General features: G+C 42.3%; 1 protein-coding gene across 2 annotated transcripts in view; it reads right to left on the bottom strand.

The window, feature by feature from the left end:
- The window catches only part of hsf4 (heat shock transcription factor 4), a 25,999-nt gene extending 5,250 nt beyond the window's left edge, over positions 1–20,749 (bottom strand). Inside the window, exons 1-12 of one of the 2 annotated variants that reach the window (XM_040034526.1) lie at positions 20,057–20,749; positions 19,833–19,959; positions 10,723–10,831; positions 10,514–10,641; positions 9,641–9,765; positions 7,419–7,494; positions 6,552–6,619; positions 5,360–5,459; positions 3,139–3,257; positions 2,830–3,060; positions 2,610–2,727; positions 1,413–1,478 (exon numbers count right to left, since the gene is read on the bottom strand). In XM_040034526.1, the coding sequence (XP_039890460.1) occupies positions 1,413–1,478; positions 2,610–2,727; positions 2,830–3,060; positions 3,139–3,257; positions 5,360–5,459; positions 6,552–6,619; positions 7,419–7,494; positions 9,641–9,765; positions 10,514–10,641; positions 10,723–10,753 (1,062 nt within the window). In that variant the 5' untranslated portion in view covers positions 10,754–10,831; positions 19,833–19,959; positions 20,057–20,749. Of the gene's footprint in view, positions 1–1,412; positions 1,479–2,609; positions 2,728–2,829; positions 3,061–3,138; positions 3,258–5,359; positions 5,460–6,551; positions 6,620–7,418; positions 7,495–9,640; positions 9,766–10,513; positions 10,642–10,722; positions 10,832–15,221; positions 15,652–19,832; positions 19,960–20,056 lie in introns of those variants that run through there. The other variant, XM_040034535.1, reaches the window with a different exon arrangement.

The following is a 20,749-nucleotide window of genomic DNA, read 5'->3' as shown; positions in this document are numbered from 1 at the left end:
CACTTTCACACCTTGGCTCAGGTGATTAGAGGATCATCAGGGGGTCCTTTTGTCCCTCTTTGGGGGGAAACTCCCACTAGGTTTAAATCTGGGACTCTCCACCATTTGACCTTAGAACTGAAGAAGCTTCTCGGATGAGAGGTGAAACGTCTTCAAGCAACTTAAAGAAGTCCAGACGCTTTTCTTTGCAAGCTCCTTTGACTTCAGATCAACATTTCATGGCACTAGGTTACCATGTGACCATTCTTCAAGGTAATTTTTAAAAATGCAGATCTCTCAAAGTGGGGTTTTTAAAAAGCCAGATGTTGGTGACGATGTATCGAGAAAGAGGGCTGCACCTCTGAGGCACGAAAGAAACTCCAACAATAGTGACCGAGGAGAAAGTCAGAAAAGGCACAGCCTTCCAAAGTGTTCCCAAAACCTTCACTGCTTGAGCTGGCAGCAGACATTTAGCCAGAGTTGGGCTGGTCTGCAGTGCATAGACAAATTATGTTTATTTACTTCAAAAGAAGTTTCAACTCCAGCAGACACACGAGCAGGTTTCCCCTGCTGCTGTAGATCATTCCAAAGTATCATGGTGACTGATTGATGAGAACCCCAAGGCTTGAGAGGAGAGAAACTTTGTGCTACAGGGTCTGAACACACTCATTTTTACCCCCACACAAGAGTGCTGGCACCACAGGAAAGGCTGAGATGCTTTACAAAATAAGAGACTGGGGAGCTCTGGTGTCAGAGTGAGTTCATCATCACTGACTGGAGGCTGAGCAGGAACCAGTGTTTTTAAAATGTTCACAGGAACCAATCAGCAGGTGACACATCAATAGGACAGCCCATGGGATCAACCAATCAGGAGGAGATCTGCAGAAGGACTCTCAAAGATCCTCAAAGGTGGAGAGGTCTCATACAAAACATCACTAAACTCCAGTGAATATGAGGCTGTAAGAAGAATATTTTGTCCTCCTGCAGCTGCTGGTAGTGAGAGCTTCCCACAAGGTGAATGGTATAAAAACATCTGGAGTTTGTATCAGAGTCACATTCTGCTTCCTTAAATGTCTCCGTCACAGAGCAGTATGGAGCTGCTGTAGTAAAGCTCCACCTGCTGGGGCTTTTTCACACTGCACTGATGTGACTGATCCTGTTACAGCATTCACTTTGTATCTGATCAGTGTTTTCACACTGATGCGCATCATCGTAGTGAAACTGAAGGACTTGTGTTGCTGTGCGGAAAAATGTCTAAGAATCAGATGAACATTGAATTTAATGTTACTGAAACTGGAAATAAAATAGAAGATGAAAGTCTCTCCATCATCGCCACGTGCTTGCTCGTAGGGGATTGTTGGGTCTTTTCAATATTATTGAGCTGGTTTACCTCCCAGTGACTAAAGCTTTGAGAGTCACATGACTAAACTTACTGGTTTGAGGTTGGGCTCCATCTCTGTGAAGTTCCACTCAGTCAGAGGCAGACTTAGACTGAAAGGCTAGAAGAAACAGGGGGGAAGCAGCATAATGATATGAATACAATAATACACTCCGCTGGCTGCTGTCTATAATCATTAGGGATGGGTACCGGTATCATGGCACCGGTTCTGACATAAACGGTAGTAACCAGACCGAAAAGCAGCGCACATTTCGGTGCTTTTTTTTCCTGAGCTGTGATACACTTCTAGCCAATCATTTTACGTTTCCGAGGATAGTAGGCGGGTCCAGGTACGTACGTTCTTTTAGAGCAGAGCTACAGATTAAAAATGCCCAAGGCGAAGCGGTCAAAAGTCTGGCTGTACTTCACAGCAAAAGATGCAAACTCAGCAGCAACAAGTGCTTTAAGCTGATACTGTGATACTGTCAAAGGAGGTAACACCTCAAATCCAATGAAACACCTGGCGACGCATAGCGTTTTTTTTTAAAGCCGAGAAATGCGCCGTATTTGATAGCTTGCTGCGAGACCTCACACCGAGCACATCTACTGCGGGTGTGGTGCCTGTTATTGGACCCGGAGTTAGTAACATCCCCCAAGGACCCGAAGAGGAGAGTCCTGGCCCCTAGCCCTGCCAGTGTAGCAGAAATGATGAGGATGATGATGCAGCAGCAGCCGTTCTTCTCTGCATGAGTAGCTTAATGTTGTTCGTGTGTAATTTACGTTGAGTAGGCTAACCACGTTATTACATTAATGCATGTAAGGTGAACTAGCAAACACCATCATAGCTACATGCGGCTGTCTTCTTGTTTGATGGCAGATGCTCCCTTCACCCTGGCCAAAAAGGCTAAAATGACCAAAGAAAAAGTGGAAAACAGCTAAACTTTGGACAAAGTTTGTGTTTTTTCCATTGTTTAAGCACTGCTTCCAGCCAAGAGTGATACCATAAATCCCCCATAGCTGCAGAAAAGGCTAACATTGTTACCTTTTTACAAAAAACAGCTAAACATGAGAGGTTTTTGGACAAAGTTTGTGTTCTTGATTCTTTAAGCACCGGTTCAAGCACCGTTTAAGCACCGGCACCGTTTCAAAAGTATCGGTTTGGTACTGGTATCGGATAAAACCTAAACGATACCCATCCCTAATAATCATCAAACTGACATCGGTCAGCCTGATGTCGCAAATATCTACTGACATCCATGACAGCACTGGTCCCAGCTTCCACAGCGTTTTGCTGATGGCTCCTAAGAAGCAGCTGCTGCAGCTCCTCCAGACTCATGTCCACATTCTCCACTGTGTCTGCAACCTCAGCTCTGCACACACACATGGAGGATGTGTTATACAATTCATACACCTCACAGTACTTTTCTGTTGCATTACATTTTCCATGACTTCGTCCACCTGTGAGCACCTACCTCTCCAGAGCAGGTCTCTTGCTCCTCCTCTCCAGCATGGAGCCTACAGAGCCCCTCCCCTCCAGAACAGATTGGACCATTGCAACAGGAAGGACAGGTGGTTCAGAGGAGCACACCTCACACGGGGAGGTCAACGCTACAGCCTCTCCTCCCGGTACACTGCTTCCTTTTCCTCCCCCTCGTACCCCTGGACTCACAGGCTCCTCTTTGATCAGCATCATGCACTTCTCCCTACAAGCAGAGTCACACGTTGTGTGTTAAAAGTAGCTTTTAATAGTGAGCCGAGAAAATCACACATGGATCTCCTACCTAGTCTCATCAGGCTGCATCTGCAGAGCCATGCTCGCCTGAGACATATCAGTAACATCGGATATAATCGGTCCTCCTGCAAGTCCGCTAGCAGAGCAGGAAGCAGTATCACTGGATGGCTGAGGGCAAAGAGGAGAGGACTGTGATGCACATTTGCTCTAATAAATTTAGCACCAATGAAGTTGAAGATTTTCAGGATGCTTGTATTTAGTTAAAGAAACAAAACAACACACAACCTAGAATCTGTTCAAACATATCTGGTTGTGAGCCCACATAAATGCTTTTGGTTCCTGAAAACAGTTGAAGTCAGAATTTCGTTGGACTCGTTTAGACCTTTTTTGAACTTCAGCACTTCTGTGATTGTTGCCTTTGCAGCAGAGCCTGTATGTAACAGTCCTTTACAGACTCATGTGTTTGACCTCGGACTGAAGTGAAGCACATCGGTGGCCCCCTAAATCTGTCACTGCACATTGCTTCCCCCTAGTGGTGACGTACTGTAACAGCTGGATTGATGGCGCAGGAGTGTTAAAGGATATGTATTCAAACAGATGAGGACAAAATGATTAACCCCTCCTATTAAAGGTTAAAAAGTGCATCAGTTATAAACACGCTTGTCTAAAATGGAAAAAAAATAATTGTTGATGTTCATAAAATAGGAGGTGGATCCAAAGTTATCATTCCAAGTATCATGAACTGGAGTGAGAAGTTTCATCAAAGAAAGCTGGACAGTAAAGAGCCAGTCTGTCAGAGGTAGGAAGCAAAAGATTTCAAAGAAGGAAACTAGTGAGAGATGTGTTTACAGATAGCAGAAGAACGACCGAGACACTGGTGAATGACTTGGCCGAGTTGGGAACTGAAGTCTCAAAGAAGATAATCACGAGAAGCCTGCACAGGAACAAAACTCCACTTCTTCAGAAGAGACGTCTTCAAGCCAGAAGACTTTGGTCAGATAAGACAAAACTAGAGCTCTTTGGCTAGAAACACTACTTATATCTGAAGAGGCCTCTCCTGTTTGAAGAGCCACCTCGACTGGACAAGACTCAGTGGTCCATCTGCATCTAAAGGTCAAAGGTCACTCTTTTGAGGACTCCAGTATTCACATCTTAGACAGAGAGGACAGATGGTTTGAAAGAGGAGTGAAAGAAGCATCTATGCCCACTGTGAACCACCATCTTTGAACAGAGGGCGGGGCTTATGACACCAGCTGTCTGCCATCTATAATCCAGTTTTGAGATCCTTCCCAGACGCCTTAACCACCACTCACATCCTGGGCCATCTGACCTCAGGAAATCACATGATAGGGTGGGGCTAAGTCTCACAGCGGGTTCACCTGAAACCCTGGCTGATTGCGACCCACACCTGTTTTCACACCTTGGCTCGTGGGATTAGGTAGAGGATCAATAGGGGGTCCATGACCCTCTTGGGGGAACACTCCCACAGGGCTTAAATCTGGGACTCTCCACCATGAGAGGTGAAACATCTTCAAGCAACTTAAGAAGTCCAGATGCTTTTCTTCCCAAGCTCCTTAGACAACCCTAAGGACACCATTCCCACAGTGACACACAACTGTGGGGAGTCGGGAAAGATAACAGAAGATTTTGAAAGAAAACCTCAAGCACTCCACAGTGAAGAACTAACTCCAGAAGGCCAAAGTGAATGTTATCGAATGGCTTGCACAATGCACTGATTTAAATCCCACTGAAGTTCTTCAGACTGAGGTAAATGCAAGAAGAGACCATCAAACATGGAGAAGCCTGAGAGATTAGCCAAAGAAGAATGGGCTGTGATATTTCAGGCGATGTATGTGAGAGTTGCCAAAACCTACAACAAAAGAATAGAATCTATTATCCAGCAAAAATGATATGATTCATTATTAGTATCAGAGGTGCTAATGATTCTGTCCTCATCTGTATAATAAATTGTGATTTAACACAGTAGCTGTCATGGTTCTACATTTAGATTCATCAGTATTGGGAAGTGTGTATGTACTCGATCAGTTGGTTTTAAAGGTCATCTTAGAATCGCACATAGCCGAGCACTTAGGAAGGCCAGCTGTTTACCTCAGAGCTGATTTGACTGCATGTTGCTACCAGCGCTGTTTGTGCTGAATGTGGAAGGTCAGCAGCAGCACAGCAGATTATTAATTATAGTTCCTAGTAAAATGTGTCCACACGGTACTTTCAACAAACTGAAAACCAGACTCGAGGTGTGTCGTTCTCACCGACTGGATGTAGAAGGGCTCGTGGATGGCTTCCATCTGGTGACTATGGCTGAACTTGGAGGCAGGAGGGCTGGGAGAGCCATCGTCCAACATCAGAGGCCTGGAGGAAGTGTTATTGTTTCACTAAGTTATAAAACAGTAGTAATATCAGCTACGCACAATGATCATCAATGTACTAATTAACAAATGGTTAATTGGTGTGACTGGAGCAGACGTCTGTTTGTCTGTGGTGTTTACACTGAAACCTGCTGAATGCTACAGTTCTTTTCGATCCGTCTTTGTTACACGGCTTCATGTAATTAACAATGCCGAGTCACAAGATTCAGTCTTTCAAAAGCTCATGTGCTCCTTCGGTTTTGTATTTATTAACCAACAAGTCCATGCAGCAAACACATGGTTGTGTGTGTGTGCTTTATATCCACGGATAATAATCTCAGCACTGAAGGGCAAATTCAGCTGGCAGCAGCCAGTGGTGTGCTAGACCCCACCTCCACTGTTTTAAATCATTAAACTGGACCTCTGTGATGTGTATGTGGAATGTTTTTAATGGATTAACCAACAAACTGTATGCTGTCTGTGGTGATACAGACCATCCAAGGAATCTGTGCTTCAGTTTACATGCTAACACTGAAACTACGATGGCAAACATGCTAGACTTGTGCACATGTTAAGACCCATGCAGAAATGAGCTCGAAGCTTTTTTAAAAGGTTAATTTTGGAGCAAGGAAACTTGCAGTGAGAGTAGATGAACTAGGACACAAAACCCAGATTGTGGAAGTGTATGAAAAAAAAGACATACATTTCTGCAAAGCATACATCTGAATTCTTCCCGACCCAGAAATACACATTTTTTTGGCACTTTTGTGTTGCGGCGTGCCGTTGCTTTCTCACGTCGGCCTCGTTCACTCTCAGTAACAAAGCTGAACCAGCATTTTACACACACAGCCTGTCGTGCAGGGTCGCGCACCCTGCTCTGCCTTCACTGTGTGTGTGTGTTTGTGTCTGACTGACTGATTCAGCACTTGTCTCCATTCACATCGCTTGTTGAGTTCGATTATTCAGTTTGTCAGCTGAGCCAGCCCTTCCCTCTGCCCCACTGTGGCCCTGTTTGTCTCACTTTTGTTGATTGCTCTACTGTGCGCCCGTGTGTGTTTGTGCACGGCTCTGTGTGTGTAGGTGCGTGTCTACTCACAGCTTTCTCTTTAGGCCCACAGTGCTGGGTGTGTTGGACTGCATCTGGCTGAACAGAAACTGAATCAGCTGGCAAAGACAGAACGAGCATGTGTGAATCAGCAGCTCACACAGGAAAACATCACCAACTCTCATTTTTTACCTTCAGATATAAACAGAACAGGAAACTGAGAGACACGAGCCCTAACCTCCCCGCTCACATCTTCAGACGATGAACCTTTGTGTTTCTCAGGTCTGATGGTCTGATGCCATTTTCACTTTATAAACTGATTCATCTTTTTGTGAATCAGACATGCAGCAAAAGTGCTGATGCTTCAAGTAACAATCCAGTAAGCTAGCTGACGGTGCTAAAACAGCACTCTATAAAAGCAAAGGAAACAATGCTTTATGACGCCAGAACATTTACCTTCAACTCTAAAACAAAAAGTTCAAAAGAAATACTGTAAAACACTGTGATACAAGTGCCGTCGGTCCTGCATTCAAACGTCTCACAAATTTATACATGAATCACCTTAGCTGTGAAAAGAACTTCATTTACTTTCCACCACAGCGACGAACCCACAGAGAACAAACATCCACTGTGTGGTTTGAATGACGTCTGGAAGGAAAATTATACTCCTGCTGCCGACCTCTGGCAGGTTTCATCAGTGACAAAGATGCTGGAAGCTCAGCGATAACAGAAAGAAACGGTAACATCACCGAAATATAGCTTTGAAGTATTTGTTCAGTGTTTATTCCTTTAGAGTGGAAGATACATGTGAAATACAGAAGCGTGAGTCAAACGTGAAGGCAAAAACTTTCATTACTTACTTTTGTATTTGTGTTTTACATAAACATATAAATGCATCATGTGTACCCATAGACTGACCTTGTTCATGACTTTCTGTTGCTGCGTGTGGTTCTGTCTCAGTGACACCACCTCCCGCCACAGCACCTCATTCTGCCTGCAAACGGAGGGGAAACACTGCAGAGATCAGAAAGGCGGAACGAGCAGAACGAATGCGAAACATTACAAGTACGACCTGAACGTTTTGTTATAGCCACCTGTTTATAGACTAATTACGTTTTTAATAAGCAGAGTTAAAAACTGGGTTTCGATGTGATGCAAAGAACAGAGCACAGTCGATTCTTCCATGTAGGTTTTTTTCACTACTTTAGGTTCATTCAGGTTAATCTCACGAGCATGCGTGCTTCAGGCACAAGCAGTGTTTCATTTAACCTGTCAGGCATCAGTGCACAGCAATCTGTGCAATCTCTATAATGTATTTATGACTCTATTAGCTGTCTTTTCCTCCGTTTGCCTAAAAACAATCCACCCTGAGGAAATGAAGATTCTGTTTTTGTTTTGTTGATGTGCAAAAGAAGAAAAGTTTAAATAGTTGTGTTGGTTATATCCCAAATTTCCCTCGATGTGGAAATGTGTGTAGGGTAGCTAAAGGAAGCAATGGCGTCTAAATGTGACATAAACACACAGCGATGATGTTCATCATCCACCTGCTGACACACTGACTTTCTGTGATGGATGTCCACACCATTGCTCACATACATATGCACGCACCTGTGTTCACGTGTGCTCACCTTTCTGAGAAGATTACCAGTGGTTACTGACGTGTGTGTGTGTGTGTGTTAGTCAGGTGAGCAGGTGAACATTCTCTTCTCTCATTAACAAACAATACGGAGCACAAAGCAGCCACACAACAGGCACAGCAGCTCTGTTCAGTAACAATAGTGTGTAGAAAAAAAGTGAGGTCATCTACTTAGCAAGAGAAACAAAACACAGGTTAGCTGCTGCTCTGACACAATCCCTGTCTTCAACATGGGCCAGCAATGTGTGAGTGTGTGGGTCAGATGACCACGAGCGGACATCGCTGTAGCATGGCTGTATTTATTTTACCAAAAACAAGTTCAGAGGACAAATAAAAAAAAATGTTTTTAACTAGAAAAATGTGAAATATTTTTTCAAGGAGACAGAAGAGTCAGGAAGGACGTCGTTTCTCTGCCAGTGTAAAACTGAACAAGGACACTTTATGCAGCCCAACAAGCGTCAGTCACGTTTCTGGGCTCCACACACACATCATACTTTTCAGCTCCCTCAGAGGTTAAAATGTTGAAATAAATGAAAACAGGATCACAACGATCCAAAAGGGCTAACTGTTTTTATTTAGGTGTCTACGCTTTAATAATTGTTAGTTAATATGAAAGACTGTGCTTATATTCTTCCAGAGAACGGCACAACACTCTTCCACAATCACAGTAATTCACATTCAAATTTCAGTCAAATATAAACTATTAAACGTTTCTGTGCTTACACGTGTTTATGACTGTAATAATCTACAAATGTAGTTTTTGCACCTACAGTAAAATAAACAAAGTGATTTTGCAGAACGTCTGATGCTCCAGTTCACACTGGACTGAAACGTGTGTCTGAAACTTCAGGCTTTGAGTCAAAGGGAACTTTTTTCAGCACGTTTGTGCGAATCGTCTGAAGTTGAGTGTTTTTATTTTCTGCTGCACTAAAATTCCTTTTACCTAAAAATCTGTTGAACTTTTGAAACAGTGTCGCCTCTGTGACAATGACAAATCAAAATCAAGAAGGGGCGGGACTTGTGATATCAGTTCACACAGACCCACACAGACACACACAGACACACACAGACCCACACAGACACACACAGACACACACAGACGCACAGACGCACACAGACCCACACAGACACACACAGACCCACAGACGCACACAGACACACACAGACACACACAGACACACACAGACACACACAGACACACACAGACACACACAGACCCACACAGACACACAGACGCACACAGACACACACAGACCCACACAGACACACACAGACACACACAGACGCACACAGACACACACAGACCCACACAGACACACACAGACCCACACAGACACACACAGACACACACAGACCCACACAGACACACACAGACCCACACAGACACACACAGACCCACACAGACACACACAGACACACACAGACCCACACAGACACACACAGACACACACAGACGCACACAGACACACACAGACACACACAGACACACACGTCCTGTACTCACTGCTTCATGTCCTGCATCTGACACTCCATGTTGTCCTGTTGTGTCCTGAGAAGCTGGACTTCGTACAGCAGCTTACTGAGGTCCTCCTGACGAACTTTAGTCTCTTCACTCTTCACTATGGACACCTGAAAACATGATGCATTCTGGGCAACTCATTTCCAAACTAACATTCATGTTGTGTGTTCAGGTAAAAACACCTCAAATGATGAATAACTCCAGCAATTATCAAGCATCAATATCGGGTCCATTTTTCTCACTTTCCCACAAATGCAAAGGAAAAATCACATTTCTCATTTTTGAATGATTTGAATTATATGTTAAGATAAATCATAAGAACTTTGGCATAGAATTAATTTATGACAACAGAAAAACTACAGTTCTACGGACGTTTTACACGAATGGTAGTTCATGTCCACAAACTACACCAGTGCTGTGTTTTCATGTCACGTTTTAAAATCTCCTTTATGTGAAAATTTGAACAGTGTTCAGTGAAAAAAGCTGCGCCTGAACTCTTGAAGTATGATGTTGTCACTGGATGTCCAGAGCTGAGGGAGATGGTTTGTTACAGACTGATATAAAAAGAAAACAATGATTTCTGTTTCTCAGATGTCTTTTTGGAAGAGGGAAATAAAATTTTTTTTTTTTTGTGCGAAACCCTCTCTAAACGTGCAGCTTCACCTAACTGGACCAACAGCAAGGTCTTGGACTTTGGTCAAAGCACCACACTGTTATTGGCTTTGATAGAAGCGTCGTCTAAGGAGCTTGAAAAGAAAAGCATCTGGACTGGATCTTAATAATTTTTATGAAGGAAAACAAACAATTTAGCATAATGAAGAACTCCTTCAGAGACATTGCTCCTATCTGCATCCATACCTTTCTTTTGATGTGTTCCAGCATGTGCTCATGTCCCTGGAGGAAGTACAGATGTTGGAACTCTGTATCGTCTCTCTCAGGTTTCACCAAACCACTCTGCTCGATGTTTACCACCTTACGAAAACCATCTATAAGCAAAAAGTAGGACTGATAAATAAATGGAGAATGAAGAGGAGAGGAGAGGAGAGGAGAGGAGAGGAGAAACTCACACATGTTGAGTTGCCGGACGAAGCTTGCCATGTTGTTGTGTTTAAAATATTTGGGCAAAACCTCCTTAGCAAAGCGACCCTGGTCAAACACATGGAAACTAGTCCCAGTCTGAAACAGAGAAAACACAGAAATGCAGAATCAGTTTTCAGGATCTCTGTGCATAGCTAATCCAGCACTGAGAGAAATACATTATTCATGTGCGTACTAATCTGTACTGAATCGTTTTTGTGTTGCAAACATTAGCGTACGGCAGCTCAGTGTGACAGGAAACACCGCTGTGATGTACTTTTCCTCAGATCAACCAAAAACATGAAGAAACTGAAGATCAGGTTAACTTTTAGCCTTTTAAATGTGTTTACAGCTACACATTGAGTACGGTTACCATCGTGCTGCGTTTGATTCCATCTCTGGATTTCACAGACATCCAGATAAGCTCTTACAAGTAGCTGAGTTAACTTTAAATAATAATACGTTATAAGTTATTAAATAATACTAACAATAGGGAATCATCTGGAAAACTGGCCGATGCCGGGGTTCGTCTACAGATGACTGATCCCAATAATAACACATTTTAATCAGAACTAGCAGTGAGTAACGTCAGTAACGCAGCGCAGCACAAACTCGGTGTAAACATGAAAGAAAATGTTTGTCTATTTGGGAATTTGGTGTTTTGGTCAAGCAGAGAGTCTGTCAGTGATAAAATGCAACATCACTGTTTGAAACCAGGTGAAATCAACGTTATATGGATGCTGCATGTATTGGGGAACATTAAATGAATAACAACAGAACTTTTACCCAGTTTTTGCCCATATTGTGAGATCTAATTATCAGAGGTAAAATTCCCTCATGCACACTCTCTCCCTCCATGAGTCATGCTTTCCTCCCATTTTCACTGAGTAGCTGAGAAATTGTTTAATATAACTTTTCACAAACTATATGAAGCTCCATAAGAACACATTCCTGTGGTGCTGTCACTCTATTACACCCATCTTGCACACACTACATTACTCTGAGGATCATTTATACGGTTAGAATTGGTGTTTACTATAAAAGCATATTTAGTTCTTAAATATTAGGAACATTTAGTAATCAGATTGAATCTTTTATTTGTCCTTTTTTTTCTTATCAGCAGGTATAAATTTGTACATTTTACCGAAATTCCCGGAGGAACCCACCCGAGGGATTAATAAAGTTTTATCTAATCTAATCTAATCTAATCTAATCTAATCTAATCTAAGGACAGTAAAGAATTGACAGTTAATCACTGTTTCTCTGCCTGCTGCATTTGAACCACAGCATCAGTCCAACATTTCCCTCCTGCTCCTTTCAGGAGTGTTTTCAGAGGCTGTTTAATGATCGTTGTTTTGCATTACAGTCACCAAATTATGTCGACTTTATGGAGTTCTGGATCATGTAACAACTGAAAGGGAGTTACTGTTGTAGTTTTCTTTGATTAAGACCGTAGATGCAAACAGCCATCTAATTCCATCTAATGAGGAACTCGGTTACGTGTTTGATGACTTTGACTCTTCTTACAATAAATTGTTGAAGGCTGAGAGAACAGAATCAAAAAAGTATTTCTGCAAAATAATTTCTGACACAATTGTCCGATTATATTGAATAAACATTTTAATATTTTGATCATTCAAAACTGACTTGGTGTTAATACATTTTAATCTGTAGACATGATGCAAGTTAGCTGTAGCATATAAATACTTTAAAAAGGGCTGATCAGAATAAAAGTGTAAGGAAACAAAATGACCTTTTTGGCACCATTTCAAACTAGAATTTGACTTTTTAAGTCTGTAAGTTGTTCTGTTTGAAAAATTGTGAAGCAGATATTGAGTAAATAAGCAACTTTCTCTTTGAAAATGTAACAATATCCTCATTAGGTATTTAATCCATGTAAATGAATTTAGCTCAGATACTTTAGCTGAGTCGTACTGACTTAATATTTTTAGATGATATCAAATCAATGCTTTTACTAAATGTTAAACATTTAAACTATAGCTTTTATAACATTGAACCTTTTTATTTTGTTCAAATTTAGTTAATTTCTTTGATACATTATAAACAAAATCACATCACTTTGTTGGCATCATTTTTAAGGACCTCTTGGTCACTTTTTAGGGCGTTCAAACGCCTGATTTTAGTCTTCTTTGGGTATTTTGTGCAGAAAATATTGGTCCAAATTAGACTGCAATGAGCTGATGGTGATGATGATGATGTTCATTGAAAGTATAGAGGGTATGCACCTGTCCAGGAACAGCACTGAAACGATCTCGTTGCTAAATCTAATACAATGGAGCTTTTCTGTTATGACATCATTTTTTAAAAATACGTTTTCATGCATAAAAAAAGAAAACGAATACTTCACTCCACGAGATATTTCAGGTATAAAAAACAGACTAAAGAGTATTTAAAATGTACTTTATGTGCTACAAATATCTTGTGGATTTCGACAGTGTGTTTGGAACCTCGAGGATCTAAACGCCTAAATCTAAACATATCAAAGCATCTGCAAGAAAACATTACACAGCACTTAGAAAGGGAACACAAGGACCTTTACCTGGCCATGCTTTTATACTTTTGATTTTTCATTTAGGGAAAATGATCTGAAATGTTTTTACACGCACACAGAAGATTTCAACTTAACAACAAATTATCACCAAGGCACAAAGACTGAAAGTAGCAGAATTCACTTTTTAATGATGTGCTCAGTAAGTGTCATTAGTGTCACTGACCTTGTTACTACATTCATGTCATGCTATAATTTTAGGAAAGGAAAGCATTAACAAAACTACTACAATCTACTATACTTTGCTGTAACTCAGTGGTTCCCAAACCTTTTTGCTGGGCCCCCCTTTGTTTTACAAGAAAAATGTTCGCCCCCCGCCCCCCCTCGCGTGCACAACCTCCAACCACATGCGCCCATATTTTGCTCCATTGCGGTTTCTTTCACACCTCAAACATTTAGTAAACAATTAAGCAAATACAAGTAATCTGCAATAAATTACAGGTAGTAATAAAATAAACTACTAACTCTTTTACGCTACGTCCGCACCTACACAGGGTGATTTTGAACACGCAGCTGTTTCGTCCACGTAAACGGCGTTTCAAATTTTTTTAAAACTCATTTTTTGCGTTTACGTGTGGACGAGGAATACAGAGTTGGTCACACAACGTCTAAGGTATGAGCCTTTTTCACGTCACGCTGTGCACCATGTTATTCTTTACATGAGATGAATTGCAGAATGGCAGATAGAGACAAAATACTGTTAATCTGACTGTCTGCAGGTTTTACACACAGTTACTGTCCCTCCATTTACAAAGGCAGAGGTGTCACCGTGTGATTATTTTACATGTAGTTGTTTTTTCCTGTGTAATAATATTCAACATTGCGTCAATACATTTTTCAAAAATGCTTCTCTGTGCAAAATGGGTTTAAAAACATAAACAGCTGTGGGATCCTGTTTGTCTGTGATTTGAACCGAGGGAAAAAATCGTGGCAGGATCAGCCTGATGTTATTTGTATCTCACTGTAACTTTACTGGATAAAGAGCAAACATCTTCAACATGTCAGGAGTAGTTAGTCATCACAACAAGTGTTTGTGAACTAAAAATCAAGAATGTGGGATCCTGTTTGTCCGTGATTTGAACAGCCCAGCGCTGCTCCCGACGAAGGAAAGACCAATCCTGCAGGGAGACCTACCTCTGCACCTGTGCAGGTGAAGCCAAAGGGAAGATCTGCTTCACCATATTTTCTAGTCTTTGGCTTAGAATGAAGTTGGTTTGGAAACATATTCAGCGATGCTTCATCTCCTGCTTTGCGTTTGTGTGGGCGCCCGTGCTAGCAGTGTCCAAGCGTCCCCCCCTTTCATACCGCGCCCCCCCCCCCTGCAATGGCTCTGCACCCCACACTTTGGGAGGGTCTGCTGTAACTAAACGTTACATGCTTTGAAGGGGGTAACGCTTCAGGTGTGTAGCATTTGTTAAAATAACTCAAACATGGATGAGCAGTGAGCTTTACATGTACAGCGGTGTTCTCGAGGACACATGACAGAACCTCTGTGCTGGATTTGTGATCATACTCGATGCCTTCACACTACACAAATCGATTTTTGTTACTATTTCAGATTAACAGAAATATTTACTTTACGATACTGTTCAAAGCTTTAGTCCACTGATGGAGTTACTTGTTACATAGGATCAATATCAGAAATGCAACTACTTAACAAGCTAAACAACCCAATAACAAAGCCTTGATACTGAAACCACTAAGTCACCACCAAATAAAGATCTTGCAACCGTACAATAAAGACATGTAGGATTTTTTGTACTGTTAAAGCTGCAACATCAGCTTCAACAGTTTCCCCAGAGCTTTAACAAGCTGGTCAGTCTCTCATAGACAACCTATGCCATATTCACTTCTTATATATACTGTACTAAAAATTAATATTAAGTAGTAACCATTAATATTAATGTAGATGTGACTCACGGCACTCCAGCAGATAAGGTGGTTGGTGTCTGGGTCCTCAACCAGGGTCCACAGCTTAGTTAGAAAGGCTGGAACATTACTAGTGTAGCTGCCATCCACACCAACCGCACCTGGAGACTCCTGCATAATGGCACCTGTCCGCTTCCAAGGCCTCTCACGAGGGAACAGAGTGTGCGAATGTATGAGGGTGAGTGTGTGTTTGTCTATATACGTGCACGCTCCCAGACTAGTCCATGTTTGAGAAACTCCTCTTCTGATGATCCCTTACTGATAATCCCAAGTTTGTCTCAGTGTCTTCGAGTCCATCTCAGTCAGCCGTGCGTCTCGCCGCGTGCTTCGTTTGTTTAATGAGTGTTTTTAAAATCTTCCTTCACCCTGTTTTTCTCTTCCACTCTCCTCTCACTGTCCTCAGTACCACATCATCCATCCAGCTGAAAGCCATCACAGAAGGTCCATGTCAGCACACACACACATGCACAATCCCGCCCCCCACCCCGGCCTCCCGCCCAGTCAAACAATACAGCATCCACACAAAAGCTTCAATAACACAGCGCTGTCCTACCATCAAAAGGCTACTGGTAAAAGTGAACAGCGTGCAGTGTGCCTTTATGTCAGCCAGAAAAGACAGAATTGATTCATTTGTGAGCATATCTTAAATATCTTTGTGTCATTATTAAGTACACATGTAACTCATGTACAGTAAAACCACAGCAACAGACCAACTTTTTAATCATCTGAGTGAATCACAAACGAATGATGACTCGTGTCAGATATCTATCACTGCGGGTTTCATCTCAAGAGATTAAGTCCTTCTGTCGTTAAGTTCCAAAATCAGGCCACATTTTTAAAAGTACACAAAAAATTATTAGCAGTTCACCAGCAGATTCCCGTTTGACTAATGAGGAAGCACGCTCAGGCTCCCCGGAGGAGCCAATCATTCACCTCTAAACTATAATGTTGACCAAGCAGTAATGTCCAGGGCAGAAATATGAAGCCTACACAAAAGTGTCAGAAACTGCTGACACAAGTGTAGTCAACAGCTTTCTGCTAAACTTAGAAGTTGTTATGTGTGTGTGGGTTGCACACATACAGTTTATGGATGCAGCTTCCTACCCAGACTGCTAGCCTCAGTGGATAGCTTAGCACTCTATCCTCCTGTCCACATATAAATGGAAATTTTATCTTTGTTTTGTATCTGAGTTTGTAGAATAAAGAACAGACTCATTAACTCATCAGTCACAGGTCAAAGGTCTTGACTATATTTGGTAACTTTTATCTCCAAAACCTCCAAAAAACAAAAGTGCAGAGTCTACAAACTAATAGAAGACATCTTAGTGACCATGTCCGTCTTTCATGTTGAGGATGTAAAGGATAAATTTGTTAATGCTCAACGACTATTAGCTATTGTTTATTTCAACTTCACACCAACAACCTCGCAAAAAACCCACACGTAGCATTTTGTGAAACTGAAGGATAATGAAGGGTAGCCTGTAATTTTCTGGTGGTTCGTGAATAACAGCCTGCATGACGAATATGACACTATGTTGTTACCACATCAAAGAAACAGCAGCATCCTTCTATAATACATTATTTCAGACTATGTAAATATTCAGGCTACATTTATTGTACCTGTTTGTCTTATTGGTGACTTTAAAGCAATGACGGGTTAATAGTCTCTCTAAATAAAGAATAAAGTTGAATCTACCTGCACACAGAGCATCTTCGAAACTGGCTTGATCCTTCCCATCCACAGCTATGTCTATTTCCTGCTGACAATGCTCGGAGAAACACAGTTATCATTAAGCCGTGTATACAACCACAATTCCAAAGACGTTAGTAGCTGCACCTGGTGTCAGTTTGTCCTGGCTGACCGACGTCTGTTATGGCCTCAAAATACTAATTACAGGCCAATTAAAGGAGGTTAGTTAATGAGCAGATCTCCTTGCTTTGCATTCGAATGCTATGTTGGTGGTGTCCGTCCGTCCATCCATCCATCCATCCATTCATCCGTCAATCCATCCATCCATCCATCTTCTTCCACTTATCCGGGTTGGGTCGTGGGGGCAGCAGCATAAACAGAGAAGCCCAGACCTCCCTTTCCTCAGCCACCCCCCTCCAGCTTATCCGGGGGAACATCAAGGCATTCCCAGGCCAGCCGAGAGATATAATCTCTCCAGCGTGTCCTGGGTCTGCCCCGGGGCCTCCTCCTGGTGGGACATGCCCAGAACACCTCACCCAGGAGGCGCCCAGGAGGCATCCTCATCAGATGCCCGAACCACCTCAGCTGGCTCCTTTCGATGTGGAGGAGCAGCTCTATCCCGAGTCCCCATCTCTAAGGCAGAGGCCAGAAACCCTTCAGAGGAAGCTCATTTCTGCCGCTTGTATCCGCAATCTCGTTCTTTCAGTCACCATCCACAGCTCAAACTGTAGGTGAGGGTGGGGACGCAGATTAACTGGTAAATTGAGAACTTTGCTTTTACACTGAGCTCTCTCTTCACCAAAGTGGACCAGCACAGCGTCCACGTCACCAATCAGTCTGTCAACATCCCGCTCCCTTCTCCCGCACTCAACAAAACCCTGAGATACTTAAACTCCTCCACTCCGGGTAGGAACCCATTCCTAACCGAGAGTGGGCACTCCACTCCTTTCCAGCTGAGGACCATGGCCTCGGATTTGGAGGTGCTGATTCTCCTTATCGTCTACATATTTTGTAAATCTGGTTTTCATATCAGCCGGTACACAGCGAATCCTTGCAGGATGGTAACACATGGTAAAGAGCTATTTAAATAGCTCTTTACCATGTGTACCAAGCGTGATACCCCAAACTCACACACATTCCATCATCCCTGCAGGATTAGAGCTCTGCTGCCCGTATTATCACTAGGACTCCCCCTACCCACCACATCACCCCTATCCTGAAGCAGCTTCACTGGCTAGCGGTTAAACTTTGCATTAATTTTAAAATACTCCTTTATAGTCTATTATAAGGCTATTCATACCATACCTCTCTGATTTGGTACAGATCTCCATCCCATCCCGGTGCCTCAGATCCTCCTTTTCTCTTTTTCTTTCTGTTCCTTCCTTTCATCTTCCTTTCACCATGAGAGGCAGGGCTTTTAGTCGCTCTGCCCCTCGACTTTGGAATTCCCTATGCCCCGACCTCAGAAACATCAGTTCATTCCCTCTTTTTAAGTCCACCCTCAAAGCCCACCTGTTCAAGATAGCCTTCTCTATATAACTTCTCCATGCTCTTAAACATTTTTTTATTATTGTGTTTATTTCCTGTTTTTATGGCGGTATTGTTTGTTCTGTACAGTGTCCTTGGGTGTTTTGAAAGACGCTTTTAAATAAAATGTATTATTATTATTATTTATTATTATTAAGATGTCGTTAGTTTTGCAGGTCACAAAGCATCAAACATGCAGCTAATCCTTGGCTAAACGAGACACTGTATAAAAAGCATACCCTGCACCTCGCGATAATTCATCAGGTAGAGGATTGCAACAAGCATGGTGTTTGCAGGTGGGTCAGTTCCAGCATAGTGACGGTGCGCAGTGAAAGCTGGTCTTCAGAATACAACGAGCCATCGTTTCCTCTCTTGACGAACAGACGAGAGGAAACGAGTGCGTCAGTGTTTTTTTTTAATCAGTTGTTTACAGTGAAATGTTTGAGCAGGAGACAGCACACACACACACACACACACACACACACACACACACACACACACACACACACACACACACACACCTTGTCCAGTTCATCCAGGTAGCAATCTATAAACGACGTGGTTTACCGGGAACTTTGCTCTTTTTGTTCTCTGTCAACTTCTCCAAATCTCTTTCATGGGCGATCTAACAGGAAAAAAGCTTTGATGAGCTGTTTCGATGACTGCACCGTGTGTCATGCTGACATGGATGTTTTTAAACACATGGATAAAACTGACTCACACTTAATACTGCAGGTGCTGTATTGTTGATCCTGTGTTGCATCATACTACGTTCAGTAAAATAACAGAATTTTGGGGCTTTTTCTTGCTTTGGGGGAAATGTTTGAAAATATATGGAGAGCTAACACTCAGTGCTTGTGTCATTTGTGCCTGATTCAAATGGGCCTCAATGTGGTCACATGTGGTCACCTCAACATTTCAATTTCAAGTGACATAATTTTAATTTTTAATACGAACATTTTCCTGGTTTGAATGAGAATATTTGATTTTTAATATAGTGGTTTTACATGATTATTGATCATGTTCATCTAAGGAAGAGGTTTCACTTGTCAGCTCCTTCACTTCTACAGGAGTATATCATCAAACATATGACAGCTTTGCTATTGTCTCTGCATTAAAACATAAAATAAGGATTATTTGCAAAACTTTTGCAAATCAAAACTTTCCAAAACATAGCCTGAAATACTTGAAGGCTTTCGGGAAAGGCAGCGGGAAGGTGCGCACCACAGGAATGTACTCATGAGTCTGTACAGATGAAAAAAGTGATGAAATGTAATTTTACTGAAGGTCTTGTTATGGTGTGACCTTGTTTGCAGATTGTATTTATTCTGCATAATATTAGTGACAGCATGATGTTCAGAGGCGTCACTATGAAAGCAGCTCACCGTGCCCCAGTGATTAATTTGGATGTCTCATGAAAAAGACGAACAGAAAACTTGATGAATTCATCCTCTTGGCAGATGATGTTTGAGGCTCCAGTGTGGAACAGCAGCTGAAGGTCTGTGGTCCTACCTGGAGAAACAACGTGAACAGACGTTTTTAGACACAAACGTCATTAAAAACAGAGCAACAAAAACAATTAGTTACTCACTGCTGGAGAAAAGCATACCAACGCTTTCCTGCAGAAGCTTCACAGCGTGCTGCATTTCTCCGAGAATCCTCTGCTCCATGGACTGTTTCCCCAGACCAAAGTTTCTCAGGGTCATCAGGCAGAAGCGTCTGTGCTCCAACCGGGACTGTAATCTGCTAAAACCACTCCTGGAGGGTGAGCTACATGGAAAAACGGAAACTTTTATCCCTTTAATTATGTTTCAGTAATTACAAGCACATCACCTGTTGTTCTCACTGCTACCACCAGATGGTGCCAGTGTAAGGAGTTTTGACATTCAGCATTTACTTTGTTTCACAGTATTTACATCACATTCATGTCACCACAGAAAGTATTCCCACCTAATTTATTTTAATCTTGCACTCCAACCACATGCAGACTAATATGTCTGCATTACATTTCCAGTGGCCACTGTTATCTGATGCAACTCTGAGACCCGAGGCTGTCATTGTGCTCTTACTCCTTTACCATTAAAATAACAAACGGAGGACCACAGCAGTTACATTTTCATAGTTTAGTGGTTTACACATTCACCTCACAAGCAAAAGTTATGCAGTTCAGTTCCAAACTTCGTTTGGCTCTCGGCGAAGGCGGTCGCACTTTTCTCCTCTCCTCTTCCCCTTATCTTCCCTGCTTAGCCTCTTGTGTCCTTGTCCTGTCTCGTGTACTTTTCCCTGGAACACTCTCTCACAG

The sequence above is a fragment of the Simochromis diagramma genome, unplaced genomic scaffold (genome assembly GCF_900408965.1).
Source record: "Simochromis diagramma unplaced genomic scaffold, fSimDia1.1 OVJJ01000333.1, whole genome shotgun sequence".
In the NCBI taxonomy this organism is placed as follows: domain Eukaryota; kingdom Metazoa; phylum Chordata; class Actinopteri; order Cichliformes; family Cichlidae; genus Simochromis; species Simochromis diagramma.
Note: the sequence above shows the minus strand (reverse complement) of the source record. Positions and strands in the feature narration are given on the sequence as shown.